The 17,338-nt window shown below is 39.0% G+C and overlaps 2 protein-coding genes, 1 long non-coding RNA gene and 1 other non-coding gene across 4 annotated transcripts; 1 reads left to right on the top strand and 3 right to left on the bottom strand.

The window, feature by feature from the left end:
• Positions 1–307: 307 nt before the first annotated feature.
• Positions 308–4,074, bottom strand: rpl27a (ribosomal protein L27a). Its single transcript, XM_067493593.1, has 5 exons — positions 3,956–4,074; positions 3,263–3,326; positions 3,081–3,156; positions 1,851–2,025; positions 308–482 (listed from the first exon to the last, which is right to left on the bottom strand). The coding sequence occupies exons 1-5, from the start codon at positions 3,956–3,958 to the stop codon at positions 354–356; spliced, it is 447 nt and encodes a 148-aa protein (XP_067349694.1). The 5' UTR covers positions 3,959–4,074; the 3' UTR covers positions 308–353.
• LOC137108870 (small nucleolar RNA SNORA3/SNORA45 family) lies at positions 2,550–2,678 on the bottom strand. Its single transcript, XR_010912244.1, has one exon. It is a non-coding gene; the product is annotated as a small nucleolar RNA SNORA3/SNORA45 family (small nucleolar RNA).
• A 512-nt stretch (positions 4,075–4,586) lies between the features above and the next one.
• On the top strand, positions 4,587–10,207 carry LOC137108346 (transcription intermediary factor 1-alpha-like). The gene is made up of 10 exons (XM_067492759.1): positions 4,587–4,688; positions 5,248–5,454; positions 5,735–5,920; positions 6,026–6,153; positions 6,637–6,820; positions 6,902–7,506; positions 8,614–8,737; positions 8,949–9,023; positions 9,421–9,573; positions 9,826–10,207. Exons 3-10 carry the CDS (start codon positions 5,753–5,755, stop codon positions 10,027–10,029), a joined length of 1,641 nt encoding a protein of 546 aa, XP_067348860.1. The 5' UTR covers positions 4,587–4,688; positions 5,248–5,454; positions 5,735–5,752; the 3' UTR covers positions 10,030–10,207.
• On the bottom strand, positions 9,853–15,955 carry LOC137108347 (uncharacterized). Its single transcript, XR_010912186.1, has 3 exons — positions 15,847–15,955; positions 12,652–12,788; positions 9,853–9,980 (listed from the first exon to the last, which is right to left on the bottom strand). It is a non-coding gene; the product is annotated as an uncharacterized lncRNA (long non-coding RNA).
• Positions 15,956–17,338: the final 1,383 nt, after the last annotated feature.

The raw sequence follows: 17,338 nt of genomic DNA, 5'->3' as shown, positions 1-17,338 counted from the left end.
GCCAAAGTTCTGTATTCACCCCTCAGAGCCTCAATTTGCTACCACATAGGACATTTGTGGGCTACGGTTGCATGGGTGAGTTTAAATGGTCCCACAGAAACACAACATTTAATTAGTATTGTAATTTTAGCATCATTGCATGACTGAATTTATTTGTTCCAAGTTTTTCTCATAACATTTAATATTTACAGTAGGGTATTAGAAATTCCAAATATCAAACCAGCACTTTGGTGACGCTTTCAAAGCTCATAATGTAGCACATACACCATGGCTGTGACATTCAACACATACATGACAAACACACAAGTTCCATTTACATAGTTTATTTTTGAAAAAACACATTGACAGGAGCATTATGCCATCAGCACACAGGCTCCCCCCACTGCCTTGATCTTCTCCTCTGCCCGTCGGCTGAAGAACTTGGCCTTTACGATCACAGGCTGCTTGGGCAGTTTGCCTTTGCCCAGAACTTTGTAGTAGCCCTGTAAGGCAGAGAAAAAACACATTAGTGCATCCAGGTAACCACATCTTTGCATTTTATCTGACTTAACAGTAGTTTTAAGTTGAATTTTCAACCATGCCAAACAGATATAAGCACACGACAATTTATTAATACATTCTGATTTTTTTTTAAATTTTTTTGGCTTTTCGGCATATGCCGTGAGTTCAGGGTTGCCACAGCGGATCATTGTCCGCATGTTGATTTGGCAGTTTGCCGGATGCCCTTCCTGACGCAACCTTCCCCAATTTCTACCGGGCTTGGACCAGCACTGCACAGCTGGGGAGGGGAATGGGGGAATCGAACCACTCACCCTGTGGTCCGTGGACGACTGCCTTTACCAACTGAGCTACAGCCGCCCCCTTATCAATACATCTGATTAATAACAATTTATTCAAAAGTCTGACATTTAAGGTTCAGGAAGAGAAAAAAAAAAAAGTATTGTCAACATCGTGGTAATCTAACATGCATTAAATGTCCTGCAGATTAATAGCAGTGTTAAATTATAGAACCAATAAAAGGTAGTGACAATGCCAAACCTACACTCGCTGGCCATTTTATTAGGTACACCTGAACTATCAAATTTAAAGACTGCAGCTCTGTCATGAATTCTACTTTCACAAAGTTATAATTTAACATCCCCAGTTGAAACTGTAAGACCACCTGGCAACCCTATTTAAATGAATGAGAACATTAGAACCAACTCTTTCCTCTAGTTAACTCCACCACCAACTATGACATCAATATTACCCATAGAATTCTCTCCTTTCTAATAGTTTCAACTGCTAAACTGAGAAATTACAACCTTGTAAAGTAAGATTCATGGCAGAGCCACTGTATTGAACAGCATTAGATTGTACAGGTGCACCCAATAAAGTGTATTACAAAAAAATAAAAATTTTGGACGTCCAGCATATAGCAAAATTCACACAATGCCTAAACAGAAGTAAATGTATAGAATTGTTGTGCTCATCTATACTGACACCAGCAAAGAGAGATAACTAAATACAATTACATAATTTTAACAGTTAGCTCAAAGACTACGCAGGGGGAACATAAGCAAAAGGAACAACTTATGTATACATTTCATTGTTTCATACACTAATCAGCCTTTCGTCCATATAACAAAGACTAATTTGACTGGGGTTCCTTAAAGCAACAGAAAATTTGGTAGCATCACATTGAAGACAAGAGTTATGAAATTATGGTTGGAGTCACTTTGGACAGCTGGCACATGCCAATAAATCCAACTTGCGGATCAGCATGTTAACAATCTGAACTTTAAGCCACCATTTTAATAATGAGCAGGGCCAGAGAACAAAGAGTCGCACAAATATACATCTGTACTTACAGCACGGACAGCATCAATGATGGGAGCAGGTCCTTCGGGCTTCTTGCCATAGTTGACCCTGGTCTGCTCGCTTACCAGCGTCCACAGCTTGTCCAGGTTAATTGTGGGGCAGTGGGCTGTGTTCCTCTTCAGGTGGTAATGTCTCATACCCACCTTACCGAAGTACCCAGGGTGGCTGAGAAACAACAAACACAGACGTAAGGTTAACTGCGGTCTGTTCAGTGTGAAATAATTAGAATTTCCTGCAGTGAATGGAAAGAGCGTTAGAAACCAATAAACTCACTTTCAAGTTCAAATACTTAAGCTAGCACCACCATGGAAATCAAATCAATCCTCTCTGCACCACCCAGTCCGTACACTACCTACTTCCTTACAATACTATGTTCAGTCACACACTGCAAAGCATGGAAATTATTATATAGTTACAATAAGTAAGGATGTTCCAAAATGTGCCAATCAAGCCAAAAAATGAAATTCCCTGGGTTGGAAAGAACTGAGCTTTGACTGAAAACTGCATTGCTGTTGCATAACTGTGGATCACACAAGAAGATACACATTTTGTTTTGGTGCAAATTTCTACTACAAAAATACTTCTAAAAAGTCTAAAACGTCGCCACCTTTTCAAGGGGAGATGACAAAGTTGCCGTTTAAAAATTCACTCCAATTTCAGTGGCATAATCTTAAAAAAAAAAAACGACATTTTGTAATTGCCCATGTGGGTGACTGACTTACAGAAATCCAGTCGATGAATAGGACCAGTATTTACTCTAAGAGGACTCAAGCACACCAAGACAATGATTTGTGTCAAGATGAGACTCTAGTCTCTACATTAATATTATTACTTGGCTAACTCAACAGCAGGTGTGTGACTGATAAATTGGACAAAATACAATGCAACCACACCTGTCCTTGCAGGTGTTGGACCTCAGTTCAATTTTATATAAATGTGGGGGGGAAAAAATGTAACAGATGTTGTCCCAAAATGCTTCGATCTGGACTGTACACATCACCCAGTGAAGCAGTGTTTCTGGCTGAGGTCTGGTGTATCATTGATTTTTGGACAACAGGTGTATGGGTGCAGACAAATAGGCTAATGCAGCAGGAATGTACCTGAAGAGTACAGTTATTTCTAACATATTGATACATTAAAGCAGTCGCACTTCCATCTTTAGAATCCTGCAGGTTTGCTGGTTAAAAACAAGCCTCACATCCCACGAGCGGAGCACTTACTATTTGTCAAAGTTGATCCTGTGGTGATGCATCCCACCGGCATTACCACGACCCCCAGGATGCTTTCTGTGCTTGCCTGTGGAGGACGACACGTTCACGTTAACCTTACAAAAAGTACAAAATACAACCCACCCTGAGCAATTACTCCCAACACATATACTTTAGGATTAGTTTGTGCTCACCAACGCGACCATGTCCGTGGCTGACGTGTCCTCGGAGCTTCCTGGTCTTGGTCTTCTTAGTAGGCTGTCAGAAAAAGGTTTGATAGAAATTATTTAACTGCCAGAAGCGCACTGGTCTGCACTTCTAACCGAACCTAGCTTGCTAGCTCAATTAGCCAAACGGCGTTTGCTTCGGAGTGAAGTCAAACACGGGAGCCTGTAAACTTTACAAACACACATGATAACTTTACCCCAAGAAACATTTTTGTGGAGCGTGTTTCCTCTTTAAACAAGTTTAACCACAGCCAAACGTCCCCGGCTTACGCACACGCTGGCTAGCATCCCGGTAAGCTAGCGGACGTTCAAGCTAATTCAATCCCACTAACCGGCAATGTAGCTATTAACAAACATACAAAACATTTAGGATTAAACATTCAAGTTGGATTTTTATTTTTAGTCGCCTTTGCGGTTACGCGTGCTCCATAAAACTCAACAGTGATTAGGGGATACAGCCGAGGGCCCAGGAGAGCCCCGCTATCACAGAGTACAAATCCATATAATGTCACTACTTCACGATAATAACATCCAACATTTGCTCGTTACATGCGAGCACACAATAAACCGACAGCAGATGGTAGTTTTCTGCGCGAACTACTGAAGATGGGCACAGATTCGACATGAGTTTTGCAGACAGCGAACCATGACAACACCTACCATCTTGGAGGCCAGTTGAAAGAGGAACGGGATTTGGACGTCACGCGGTTTTGTGCGAGATTTGGTTCCCGGCAGCAAGGTGCAAAGAAATCCACAGCGACGCCCAGTGATGGACGAGAGGAGTTAGCGAAAAGAGATGGTTTTAATACAATATTGACGTCAAAATGGTTGAAACATATTCTTTGCAAATATAGTATTTGTAAATATAGTAGGTTTACACGTGGATTAACATGCAGGCAAATACTAGTCCGTTGAAAAGATTAAAGATTGTTTAAAACAGTTTTAGCATATTTCAACAATTGTGTCATGTTTTATAGACCTAACTGCTTTTCACACAACTACTAAGTAGCCTAATCTGTGTTGATTCCTCATTGATGAACAGAAGCTTTGATCATTATAACTATTTGAAAATTATCATTCTTTTTAAAAATAATGGGGGGGGGGGGGGGGGGGGTCCTTTCAAAGTACACTCTTTCTGTGTATATAAACCCCACTTTAACGGGCTTTCTGATGTTAATCAAGAGTAAAGTGAACATAGTAAAATTGAACAATTGAATTGATTTACATACATCCGTTATTCAAAGCTTAAGTCAACGTTCCAGCCTGTAACTTGTCATTGGGCAGAATTACAGGGAGTGAACTCTAAGATCTTCAGCCTTTGACTTTGACGACAAGACAAACTTCAGGCCAAGGAATTTCCAGATCCGGTGGGGTTTTCAGTTTCGTGACATATGTAAGGAATTTTTAAAAATATTATTCAGTAATCAGTGCTGTACATCACTGTATGTCCTTAATGTTATACAAACAGTGTGCTTATTTGTCCCAGGAATTCTTTATCAGGACTGGAAAATTGATTATGCAGTGGTAAAATGGAAGTACTGTACATTATTGGTGTTTTCTGTACTGGTATACTGTGCATATGATGCAGTAAACCACAACTAAATGCAACAAAATAGTTTCTACACAGTAATGCATAATTGTTAGTAATCTAATAGTAATGCTCAAAGGGGAATTTTTAAAGTAATTTGTTTTATACATTTTCATATGGATTTAATAAATATTCACACAAATGTATATTGCCATTCATTATCTCTTTTTGTGTTCACATGAGCAGTAAGAGTTGTTCATAAATACATCTCTTCCACACGGCGTTCCTAATCTATTTCATTGTATTTGCCTGTATAAAATTAAGCAGGGGGGCTTAAAGTGTTAGCAGGATGCAATTACTCAAATAAAAGCACTGTGTCACAGTTCATATTTAATAAGAAACACTTGCTTGTACCCGGACCCAGTCAACCGTGCTGAAATGTCAGGGGGCTGAGGTTGATTCGTCTCCCAACCAATCAAATCACCTGTGTCCCCCTTGATACTGGACACATGGAACAGTGCCATCCTTCTCATTCTTGGCTCACATCCACCTGAGGACACATTCACCTGGCTTTCTGGAGCAGACATCTTGTTTTTCATTGCTGAAATTTCTTTACTGGCATTACATTCAGGTAAGGTACAATTAGGATACTACTTAAAATGGATTTCTGCATGGTATTGATGTGTTACTAATCAGGAAGTACACAATGTCTTTCCCTTAATTCTTTGTTAGACCTATAGAGATGTGACTTTTCTTAGATAAATAAGCTTAATCCAAAAATGTCAATTCTCTTTCCTCTTCCGCTGCTTCTTTGGTGGTTTTGTGTTTGTTTTGATTCTTGTATTTTGCCGTCAAACACTGAGCTCACAGGAGATTCTTCAGTGTTTTCTCTTCTCTTTTTTCACCCCAAGAGGCTCAATCTCCTGGAGATGGCAGACCTGCCTCGTCGATGCCATGGCAACTTTGCCCAAAGGCGTGCAACCTTGTTGCCACAGGTAGTCAAGTGTATAGCACAGCTGGCACAGGAGGACATGTCATCTGAGACTTGTCCAGATCCGGCAACCACAGCAGAGAGGACAAAACTCACAGTTAAACATGTAATAAAGAGGCAGACAGTGGCTTTAAGGATTGAAGAGGGGCTTATTACAACAATAGTTAATAATTATTGCGACAACAATGACTAATATATGTTTTATCAATAGCTCAGCAGTACTGGACCCAGTAGGGTTGAAAAGGAGCCAAACCAGCTATGCAATGGAAAACCAAGAGCAGCATCCACTCAAAAACAACAAGCCAACAAAAGTGTAGCAGCTTTACTGAAGAGAATAAGGTACAATAAGAAATTACATGTGGATCTTGTCCTTCAACACAGTGGGGCAACATGGAAGTAAGGAAATAGTTGTAAACACTGAAATATTCAGATTATTAAGTGTATGAGTGTTATATGAGAAGACTGATAGCACTTGGCCTTTGGCGTCCATTAAGTGTGGAGCTATAGTCAATAAACTCTAGAGGTGCTGGCTGTTTATTTGGACAAACTCAGGGTAGCTGTTTCCCTTTAGCTCTAGCCTTTATGTTACGATAGATTCATTCTCCAAGCATAAAGCCCTGTGTTAAATGCACATATCTTCTCTCTGAGAGAACATATTTCCTAAAATGTCAGTCTACTGCTTCATTAATGATCTATGATCTTCAATAATAGTCCTAATGTGAAAATTACACATTGAATAAAAAACATGTTTTAGTTTCTGGTGATAGGACACAAACACATCGTTCTGCTTTCAAGAAGTCAGCCCTTCGTTTATTTCCTCAGGATTCACCCAGAGGCTCAGAGGATTCTGGGTACCTCCTGTATTCCTGTTGTGAGCCTGGAGCGTCTGAACTTCCAGTCTGTGTCCTTACTATCTCTGCAGCCCGTGGTGTCTCTCGTGCGACTGCCATGTCTAAAACAGACCAAGCTCCATGATGACATCATATGTTTGGATCGTCCTCATCAGGTGGAAATAGAATTCGGGACACTCCCTATGTGATTATTTTACTTTTTTTTTTTATTACTGTGTCCTGATTTCTTTTAACAGAAAGTGTCCAGTCAAAATGTGGGAGACATTTTGGAGATCAGAGAGGATTCACCTTCGTCTAAACCTGCAGAGTCATCAGATTTCAGTCAACCAGAACCCACGGCAACATCCTGGATTGAACCGTACTGTCCTGACAGCTCCGCCTCTGAAGAACCAGAGCAGGACTCAGGCTTTGACTGTGAATCAAACCCAGATCAGCCTTACATCCTGTTTGATTCTGGATCCGATGAATGGGATCCCGATGGAAAAACTGATTCTGAAACATTTTATTTAGACCCAGACCCAGACCAGACCCTGGTGATAGAACTGGACCCAGAACCAGAAGCAGATCAGGATCAGTACCTGCAGCTGGAGGATGACTTAAAATCGGAAGCGGATGTAGTTGAAATGGACGACAGTGAAGATCAAAGACGGGATCTGAGCTGCTCACAGGAGGAGGGAGACTCGTCCCTCCAGCGGCCTGAACCTGGAGCTGAGATCGAGGAGCTGGAAAGTGAAGATTTCTGTGCTGTTTGTCTAAATGGAGGAGATCTGCTGTGCTGCGACCACTGTCCTAAAGTCTTCCACTTAGACTGTCATATACCCCCTCTCATCAGCTTCCCACTGTAAGTACTGTACGGCCACAGAAATTCACAGTCTGTATCAGCTGTACACAAATAATTGTGAGGAGAATCAGTGCATCACTGTGATGTAGGTCAGTGAATCCAAAACGTTTTGCAGAGGTTGCATTTAATTATCCATAAGTTCCAACAAAGAATATGTCCCTTTTTACATTGTTTCAAATGAATAATTTTTTAGAGCCCTGTAAAAGTTAAACTACAAAATACTTCACAATATAAAGGCGGAAAGAATAGGAATAAGTTCAAGATATTATTTTTGTTGGATGCTGGAGCGTTCACAGTAATTATAACCTCATCTTTATTATTATTATTAATATTATTATTATTATTATTATTATTATTATTATTATTATTATTATGACTTCCATCTTCCGTACGTTTTTTGACACCTTAGTACTTAGACATACTTTAAGCTAGAAACACTGTTCAAACTTCAGAACATTCAACTTTGATGGCGCCATCAATGATGTGGTTGATGACACATCAATGACGCCACATAATTGACTTGGAAGTTTCAAACTGGCTAAGTGGCTTTGAAGTTTGCTTAACCAGTGTATACGGAAGAGACATTCGCTTCAGCTATTTCCGCAAAAAACTGTTCCGCGTTTTCAGCTTTGCTTGGAAAATCCTTTCAGCGCTGAAGCATTCACATGCTTTTTGTAGTTTAGATCTGAAATAGTATATTAGTATTATATAACCTTTATCAATAGTAATAGTAGGATCAGAAATTGGTACAGATGAAATTTTAAAGGTAAAGTTAGGGATTTATTTTCATTCAGATTGAACATATTTACAAGTTTTGTAAGACAGTCTTGTGCTACATCATGTTCACAGACACCACACTTTATAAAATAAATCAATTGTGGTTTTGTTGTTGTTATGCAATGATAATATAGTACAAAATATCAGACTTTTAATAACTAATGGGATAAATATCCTATAAGCAGGGCTCACTAAACATCTGTTTCAGCTTATTTTGTCTCATGAATACCTAAATTCTAGGCTTGTTATACCCTGTTTCAGTTCAACCAAAGTGTTTTACGAGTGATTTTAAAGTCCAAATCATGCAATAAAGGAGGTTGTGTCTTACAGAGGTGACTGGGTGTGTACGCTGTGCAGATCTGACCAGGACCCCACTGAGACCTACGACTATGAGAACACACAGTCCTGTGGAAGAGTGAAAGCTCCATATACACTCTCAGACCAGGACCAAAGGGTCAGCAGTTTAATTTCCGTACAACTGTTAGCACTCATAAGGAAACAAAGATGTATAAAGTAATACTGCAAATAGCTTTTTGGTACAGTAACAATATGAGGCGTAGGTAGATTTCTATGGCACCCGTCCTTCTGACAAGTGCTGTTATGAATTTCCATTGTGCCACGAGTAGCAGGTGCACATTAAAGATTTTGTGTGTTTTCCTCTACAGAGGTGTGAGAAGTTGGCTCTGCTGTTGTATTGTTACCCACTGAGCGCTCCGTTTCATGAACCTGTCAGTCCTCTGGTTAGTCCAACAGGTTAAACCCCTGTACATGTTTATGAAATAAGTCACACTCGCAGTCACACTGATTATCAATGAAACAAAACCAAGAAATTGACGATCCCTCTGGAGTCTAAACTCATTTAATATTTGCTGATTTGTTTCTGTATCCATGCTAATTATGTTTGTCATTGTTTAGAAACTTTGAAAGTGTGCCAGGAACCCAAATCACAAAAAAAACATAACTAAATTATTAGACACATCTTAACTCACAGTCTTATTACAAGTTGCATCCTCTTCATTTGTGTCAAAACAAACATAATATTTAATTTAAAATTACACCATAAATTACACCAATTACACCAATTACATCACTTTACTACTCTCCCACACTGATCTAATCTCTGTGAATGTGCTCCAGGCCCGAAACTACTACCAGATCATCAAGAGGCCCATCGACCTGTCAGTGATCCGCAGGAAATTGGACAAGAGCAACACTTTGCACTATTTCACTGCGGAACAGTTTGTAGATGACGTCCTGCTGATGCTCAAGAACTGTGCCACGTTCAATTATGTAAGTTTGTCAAAGTGATTTGGAATCTGAGTTGAACCTAATTTCTGGTGTATCTGAATTATATCTGCAGTTCCTTATGTAACAGCAAGGCCCAGATATGATTTCAGCAATGCTTTTCCAATTTGGATTTTATAATATAGGAGTCAGGCTGCCATACACCTGTAAGGCAACTGTCCCTGGATAAATACAGGCTTACACTAAAGAAATTGTTTTTAATTTTTGTGTTTTTTTTTTCCTCCCTTTGCTATGCAGCCAGACTCAGAGGTGGCCCAAGCTGGTCAAAAATTGGAGGTGTTCTTCTTGGGTAAACTGAAGGAGATTTTTCATGACAAGACATTCCTGTCAGCGAGCCAGGACAGAACGGACAGAGCTCGCCTCAGGTGGCTGAAGAGGAAGCAGAAGGAAAGCTACAGGAAGAAGAGAATTGTGTTTAGTGGGAAAAAATATTACCTGTAACTTTACATTATTGTGTTACAGGTTCATAAGGAGTGAAAAACACGTTAAAGTGATTCCAAAACAAGATATTGATTTTGAGAACCATCATTTTGTACTTTGAAAGGCATAGATACCGTTTGCTGATTTACTGACAAATGCAAATTAATAATAATAAACATAATTTCTTTATTTTCTGGAATATGCACCGTGCAGTTGTCATAAACATCCTATTAAACATAGATTAAACACTTTCCTGGTGGTTTAACAGAGTGATAAGCATTTTGTATTTTTTTTTTTTAAGAAAGAGAAATTTCTGGAATTTACAGTTTTGTTTTCTTCCCATGACCTTTCAGCTCTTCTACGGTTGAATGACAGCCTTAAATAACGGCTTACTCTGTAGTAGATGCAGGCATAATATTTGGTAACAACCAGGTTTCCAACATTTAATAAGAAAAAAACTTTTCCCTTGGCCAAAAAGTTATAAGCAAGTGTAATTCTATCCAGTAAAACTGCCATGAGTACATGTCGAACCACATTTTCTATATGCTTGTAGACTAAAAATATATAGAAATAAAAAATGAGTAAATGAGAACAGTGACTCTCTCGATTAAATTACTATAAATGGAATGAGTGGGAGCAGCAGTTTCCAGGCTCGGGTGCAGACTCTAAAGGGTTATATAACATATGCTTCTCCAATAATTGGTCCTTTTCAAAGACTCGTACTGTTTTGCTTTTATGGTGTAGTTTTTGACTTCTGTAGTATTTTTATATTTTTACAAGAGATAAATTCCTTTTGTTTTTTTGTTGGAAAATGTGTTTTGCTGTTATTACAAGCAACGTCCAGCAGGGAGCATCCTTCTCTCTTGGTCAAAGAAAAGGAGACACCCTAAATATCTGAAGTTACAGTACTTGTAGAGAGATTCCCCCAATATATAAAATGCTTGTTTCGATTACCTTAAAATGCATAGCCATAACCAGTTTTGTGTGCTTGCTGTTGTTTTGAATCTTTATATTATTGTGTTCAATGGCTGGATGCCATTCTGTAGGACAGGTCTCGTTCATTTCTGAAACAGTTTGTAGATAAAATTGTTGAATAGCTCCAGGGACATGATGTCTGTAAAAGACTTTCTGCTCTTTTTGAATAGCTTTCATTTCATTGATTACAATTTAATACAGAACGTTCTGCTATAGCCAGGGCTGCACCTCATTTCAGGTTTTACCTTAGATATAGCTTGAATAATAATAATTCATGGATGGTTACTTCCCATCATGCTACCTGTCCTCTCTTCACTGTCTAATGGAGGCAAATATACCTTTATGAAATCTTAAATATCCAATATTATCCGTCTTCTATCCACCCATTATCTGGCACCCCTGAAGATGGACCCTTACTCTGCTAAGTGGCTAATGGTTGCTGTCACTGTGTGAAAGAGTTTGCCAGACTATCATAGGGCCACACCCACTCACACCTACGGCCAATTTAGAGTCACCAATAAAACTAACTGCATGTCTTTGGACTGAGGGAAACCACTATCCAGGGTAGCCGCAAAGGACCGACCATGCAAACTCCGCATGCCACAGTTGGCCAACCCTTGACCTTGCACAGTGGCTGTGATGCTGAAGTGCTACCCAAAGCATCAGTGTTCTTAATTACCCTAACAATTAACCAAACATTAAAAATTATGTCAAAATTACAACCCAAATCTCAAAAGTATTATATATGTGTTAGTGTGTCTGGATTTCAAAATGATTAAATTAAGGTGTCGCTTAGCATCACAGTCCGGGATGTTAAAGGATTAAGTGACATGACTCAAACTCAATCTGACAGTGTTACTGTCCATTAAAGCAGGTTGACACCAACTGGAGTAACATAAACTTCCTCGCTGGCTTCATTTCAGAGACTATCTGGACACTAATGTTTCTGCAGGAACAACTCAGGAATCTGCCAAGTGTCTCACAAACATGAGACACTCGCTCGTGCTGCCTGTACAGCATCCAGAGCAGCAGCTTTTAAACTCTGTAATGACTTACATAAAATGCTTTGTGTCAGCATGTGTTGTCTCTTTAGTCATGACCAGGATACAATGGGGACAAGACAGACACACAGTCCTGTTTAAACCGGTCTACTGGGTTTTTCCTGAATCTGCTGTCGTTTGATTAGTTGTTTAAACCCCACTGTGATACCTATAAGTAATGCGGCCAGCAGAAGCCTTCATGTATGGAGTTAGGTTCATTGGTGACTCCTAATTGTCCACAGGTGTAAATATGAGTGCGATTGGTTGTTTATCTGTGTATAACTCTCTGTGTTGGCCCTGAGAAAGACTGGGGACTTGTCCAGGTTGTAGCCCGCTTCTCACCCAGGGTCAACTGGGATTGGCGCCAGCCACCTCGCACCCCGAAAAGGTTAAGTGTTTAGGATAATGCATGGATGAATTGATGGGATGTAGCCTGAAAATTATAGCCGATTCCCTGCATACGGCATTGGTAGTATTTATTTGAAGTTTGTCCTTAAGTACAGTTTTGAGGTTCTTGAACTATACTAAGTTATTTAATGTTATGCCGTTTCATGTATCTGCTTTCAGAGGGAAATTGCCATTAGTTGCTTTGAAATATGCAGACAACAGTCATGTCTAAAATACGTACAGCTGTAGCTCAGTTGGTAAGGCAGTCATCCACAAACCACAGGGTCAGTGGTTCAATCCCTCGTCTCTGGGCAAGACACTGAACCCCCAACAGCCCTTTACCATTCCTCAGTTGTGCATAACAGTGCCGGTCCAAGCCTGGTAAAAATTGGAGAGGGTTTCGTCAGGAAGGGCATCCAGTGTACTTATTGAGTAAATAAAATCAATTAACAATCCCATTTCCAAAAGTATTCAGACACTTTGCCATTGGTTAAAGTTTCTTTGAGATGTCTTTAGGGCCAAGTTGGACTCCACCTGCTGCAAGCTCAATTAAGAAGACATAGCTAATAAAGGAATACAATTGTGTATATACTTCCAAAACATAAGTGGCAACTTGACAACAAAAAAGTTATTCTTATAAATGATAAACACATAAAATTATTAACGAATAATGAAAGTCATATATTAATGCTCACAATGACTTAGAAGTCCTGGTTTAATGGAAACCGCAGCAAACAGAACTGTTTTAATAATAATAGTAATAATATTGAGTTATAAAACATATATTCTCATTAAATAAAAAAATGTTCGTGTTATGAAACAAGTCCAGCTGAGCCAATTTATTTTTGTCATAGTGGAAGCTGCAGAAATCCACATGATTTTTTAAATAATTTTAAGTACGACAAGTTCCTTTTCCATCATCTTTTCTTTGGAATATCTTAAAAAAACACTTACAAACAAGTCTGTATAATCCGGACTTGTCTACCAGATGTGACAGCCTTTGTTTCTTCTGGACTTATTTTGCAGTTCTCGATGGTCTGTTCACTGTGAACTGTGAACTGTTCATCATTGTTGATGCCAGTTTCTGATTATGGTTTTCAGTTCTCAGCTCTTAAACATGACGTTCTTTTTTATTATTTTTTTTTAGTTGTTTCTGGACATTTTGTTCTTCCAAGTTTCAGCTTAGTGTAATCATTCAAATCTGAGAGTGCACAGAATGCTTTGAAAAGTTGTGTAAAGTTAGTTTCTTTACTCTTAGTACTTATTGTTTTGGTTCTTTACCATTGTAATTTATTTGGATTATTGAACTGTATTGTGGGAATGTATTTCAGTAGATAAACTAATATTGGGACTTTAGGAAGAAGTTGTACTATTAGATCCAATATTTGTCATGTACTAAATTTAATCCCATCTGCCATGTTATTAAGTTATGAGGGGACAGTTGTGAGTGTTAACAGTCTGTAGAGAGGAAAGGGTGGTGTAAAATACAGTTTAGAGGTAGTAACTAGTTACTTTGCAGCTCCAGGTTCATGCTACAAAGCTAATAATAATACAAAGGGCTAGACTGGAGTTTTCAATAGCATTATTTTATCAGTGGAGGTTAAAAATTCTAAGTTTTACTTCTTGTATTTGGTTACTTGTGTTGGCAAACACTTTTTACTTTTGTGTCTTACGTTTGTGTACATCTGCCACATCTGACCCTAAAAGAGTCAAGGTGCATCTGTAGGTTGTGTTTTGGTGTTAATATTAATCAAATATGTTTATTTAAAGTGAAATACATTTGCAACACACAGCCTAGAGTAACTGCAGAACCGCTACCCACCAAGAAACGAGCCTTATACTGCAGTTGCGTGTCATTTGAGCTTGAAAGCCCATGATTTAATACACTTTTCACACAATTCTGCACCATGAGCAGTTTCACATTATGAACCCAATAAAAAACTTTCAAACGGAGAAAGTCTCTTGCAACCACTGATAGAACCCACTCTGGTCTGGTCCGGCCATAAACACCAAATACTGCAGTGTCTTTGATGTGTTTGAAGACATAGGAGTGAATGGAGACATCTAGAGAAAGATGAGAACCAGCAGCTCTGTGGCTGATGTTAAGAAAAAAATGGGGGAAATTGACCATGAGATGTTATCAAAGGGAGGTTTATACCCCGCTTGTGTCTTAAATCCAACTTTATTCAGTCCAGTAAAACCTTATCCACATGGCTGCTCTCTCTTTTTCTTCTCCCTTTTGTGTTGTACCGTGCAGATGTTTCATTTAAGAACATCAAAAGCCCCCATGCAGCTCCCCTCATTCTGAGACACGGGTGAATGACTAATGCACACAGAAAGAAGAGACGTCAGTCCAGCTGCAGAGGAGAACGTCTTCTTTGAGATAAAACCTACATCTAATGTTTAGGCCAGCTAAAGAGCACGCATTGGCCACAATTAGACACCTGATATATTTCATTCATCACGTCATCAAATATGAACAGAGGCTTCCGCCAAAGAGCTGCCCACTAAGATTTGCTGCTGCTCTTAGTGTTACTTAGCCTCACTCAGACCCACTCCTTACTTAGTGTTGATAAGTCCTTGCATTAAAGTGTTATTTTCTTGAATTATCATGTCTGGGAGCAGGATAAGTGCTTGATATTTTCCTTGGACAGTGTTTAGAGCAGAACTTCTGGAAATAGCTTTGACACCCATTTGATTAAGGTTGATTATAAAAGCCTATAGTATAAAGAAGATATCTCAGAAAAGATGTATTTTACTATTTTTGACTAGATCTTGGTGAAAGCTACGGGATATAACACAAAAAGGAGATAATGCATTTGGAATAAACTCGGAAAAATCCTTGTGCCAAAGACAGGTCCTGTTCTCAGTTTATTTCCTAATTTTAAATGGTAAATGGTCTGCACTTATAAAGACGGCGCTATCTCCTGCTCCACAGTCGCCCACACCTAACATTTAACATCTCATGTTGTTGCATTTCCTTCTCCAACGCCCCAAATTTTATAAGCGCACTCGAGGGAAAGGTGAAAAAGGAGTCGGTGTCGGCAAAACACAAGGAGGAGAACTGCGCCACACAGCTTCAGTACAGTAACAAGTTCAAGACACTTTAGTGAATTTCCTATTTCAGGAACAGCTGAACTAAAAGGCATGAGAACAGGATCACAGACTGTATTGAATAGTGGAGTTTTAAACGCTAACGTCACATTAACTCTAATTTCCTGGAACAAAACCAACTAAGAGCTCTGTCAAAATGATTGATAGCCACCACCTCAAACCGGCGCTGCTTGTTTTGTGAAGGACCTCAAAGTTGACACCACATTTTCCATAAATCTTGTAATTTCCTGCAGCAAGAAACATGTTTTTTTTTTCTCTATTTGGCTTCTCCGAAAAAGATAAATAAGCCTGCATGTGATCTTTCCATGTATTTATGTCTTACCTCATCTGCAGTGGCTGGAGAGCCAGAAATCTTTTTTATACTTTGGACTAGAAGAACAGCATAAGCTAAACGCTCACGTTTAGTCCTATAGATCAGCGGCTTTCGGTTTGTCTCCACAGCGGAACGTGTTCTGCACGTTGATTTGGCATGAATTTTATTCCGCTTGCCCTTCCTGCCGCAACCCTCCCATTTTATGGTGGCTTGGTGGGGGTTGGATTCAAACCTGCATCCTACTGCATCCTAACCCAATGCTCTACCACTGAGCCTCCAGGTCCCCTCCTGTTTAGTTCTATATGTTTGCTTTTTGTACATTTATTATTATTGTTGTGCAGACAGTTAACTTGCTTTACAGAAAATGTTTGGATATTATTAGTTGGATTAATCAATTTAAACTAAACAAAGATGGAGTAGAGCTAAGCTAGGCTGTAGTGTTAGTACCGCAGGTTGTTACACACTTGTGTGGCATTATTCTTGCAATATTCTTCTATCTGAGTTAATGAGTACCTGAATATACTTTTGTTTTCTATAAAATCAAGGATGCTTCATTCAGTATGTACAAACCTGTTGATTTACTTTTTACATATTGAGCATTTTGTGATTATTGTTTATTTTTTTATGGATCTACTAGTCACTAAGTAAAGTTAAACTAACTAGGGTAAAGGTACATTAAGCCACAAATGAAATCAGATTATGCTAATATAACGAATTAAGTTATTTACTATTAAATATTTGTATTTTAGTTCATAACATATTGCATTAATGTATTGTGTTTTTGTTCTGTAGGTAAGTTAAACAAAATAAACAAACTATAAACAACTTAAACCTAAACTTAGATGATGGAGGCAAAATTCCGTTACTCTCTCTCTGTGATAATTTACTGTAACGTAATCTAAAACTAACCTAAACTAATCTACCAGCATTAAGTTTTTTGAAAATACAGGGGCTGCTTTTTTTTTTCGCTATTTGGGAAAAATATTACTCACTCGATGTTGATATGATATGAGTCCACTGATATTCAGTTACAGTAAACGTTCAGATTTGAAGTGGCATCCGGCCACCAGATTCTCGGTGTGCAGACATTAAGTGAGGATGTTGCCGATGTGTCCTTTGATGTAGATTTGTTGAGGTTTAGAGTGTGTGTGTGTGTGTGTGTGTGTGTGTGTGTGTATATGCAGCTGGTGAGAATAATGTTTCTTGCTGTGTGTGCTTCTGTGGGCACATGACGTTGTCCCATGTGAAAGCACAGCCACAGCCACGTGTTGATATCAGCTCAGGAGAAATGGCCTTCACTTCTGCCTGATTAGAAACCTCTATACATGGCTGGGTCTTCCACCGTGTGCTCACTTCTGAAGTAAATCACAGGAATGTGGTTCGTCCTGATTATAGCAGGAAGGTCCAATGAAATGTATTTTTTATTTTTTTGCACTAATGGAGGGTATTTTCTCATCCAGGGCTGATTGCAGCTGATTGAAGTCGTCAAGTGTTTCCACAC

This window comes from Channa argus, chromosome 23 (assembly GCF_033026475.1).
Source record: "Channa argus isolate prfri chromosome 23, Channa argus male v1.0, whole genome shotgun sequence".
Lineage (NCBI taxonomy): Eukaryota > Metazoa > Chordata > Actinopteri > Anabantiformes > Channidae > Channa > Channa argus.
The sequence above is the reverse complement of the archived record's forward strand: the minus strand, read 5'-3'. Positions and strand labels throughout refer to the sequence as shown.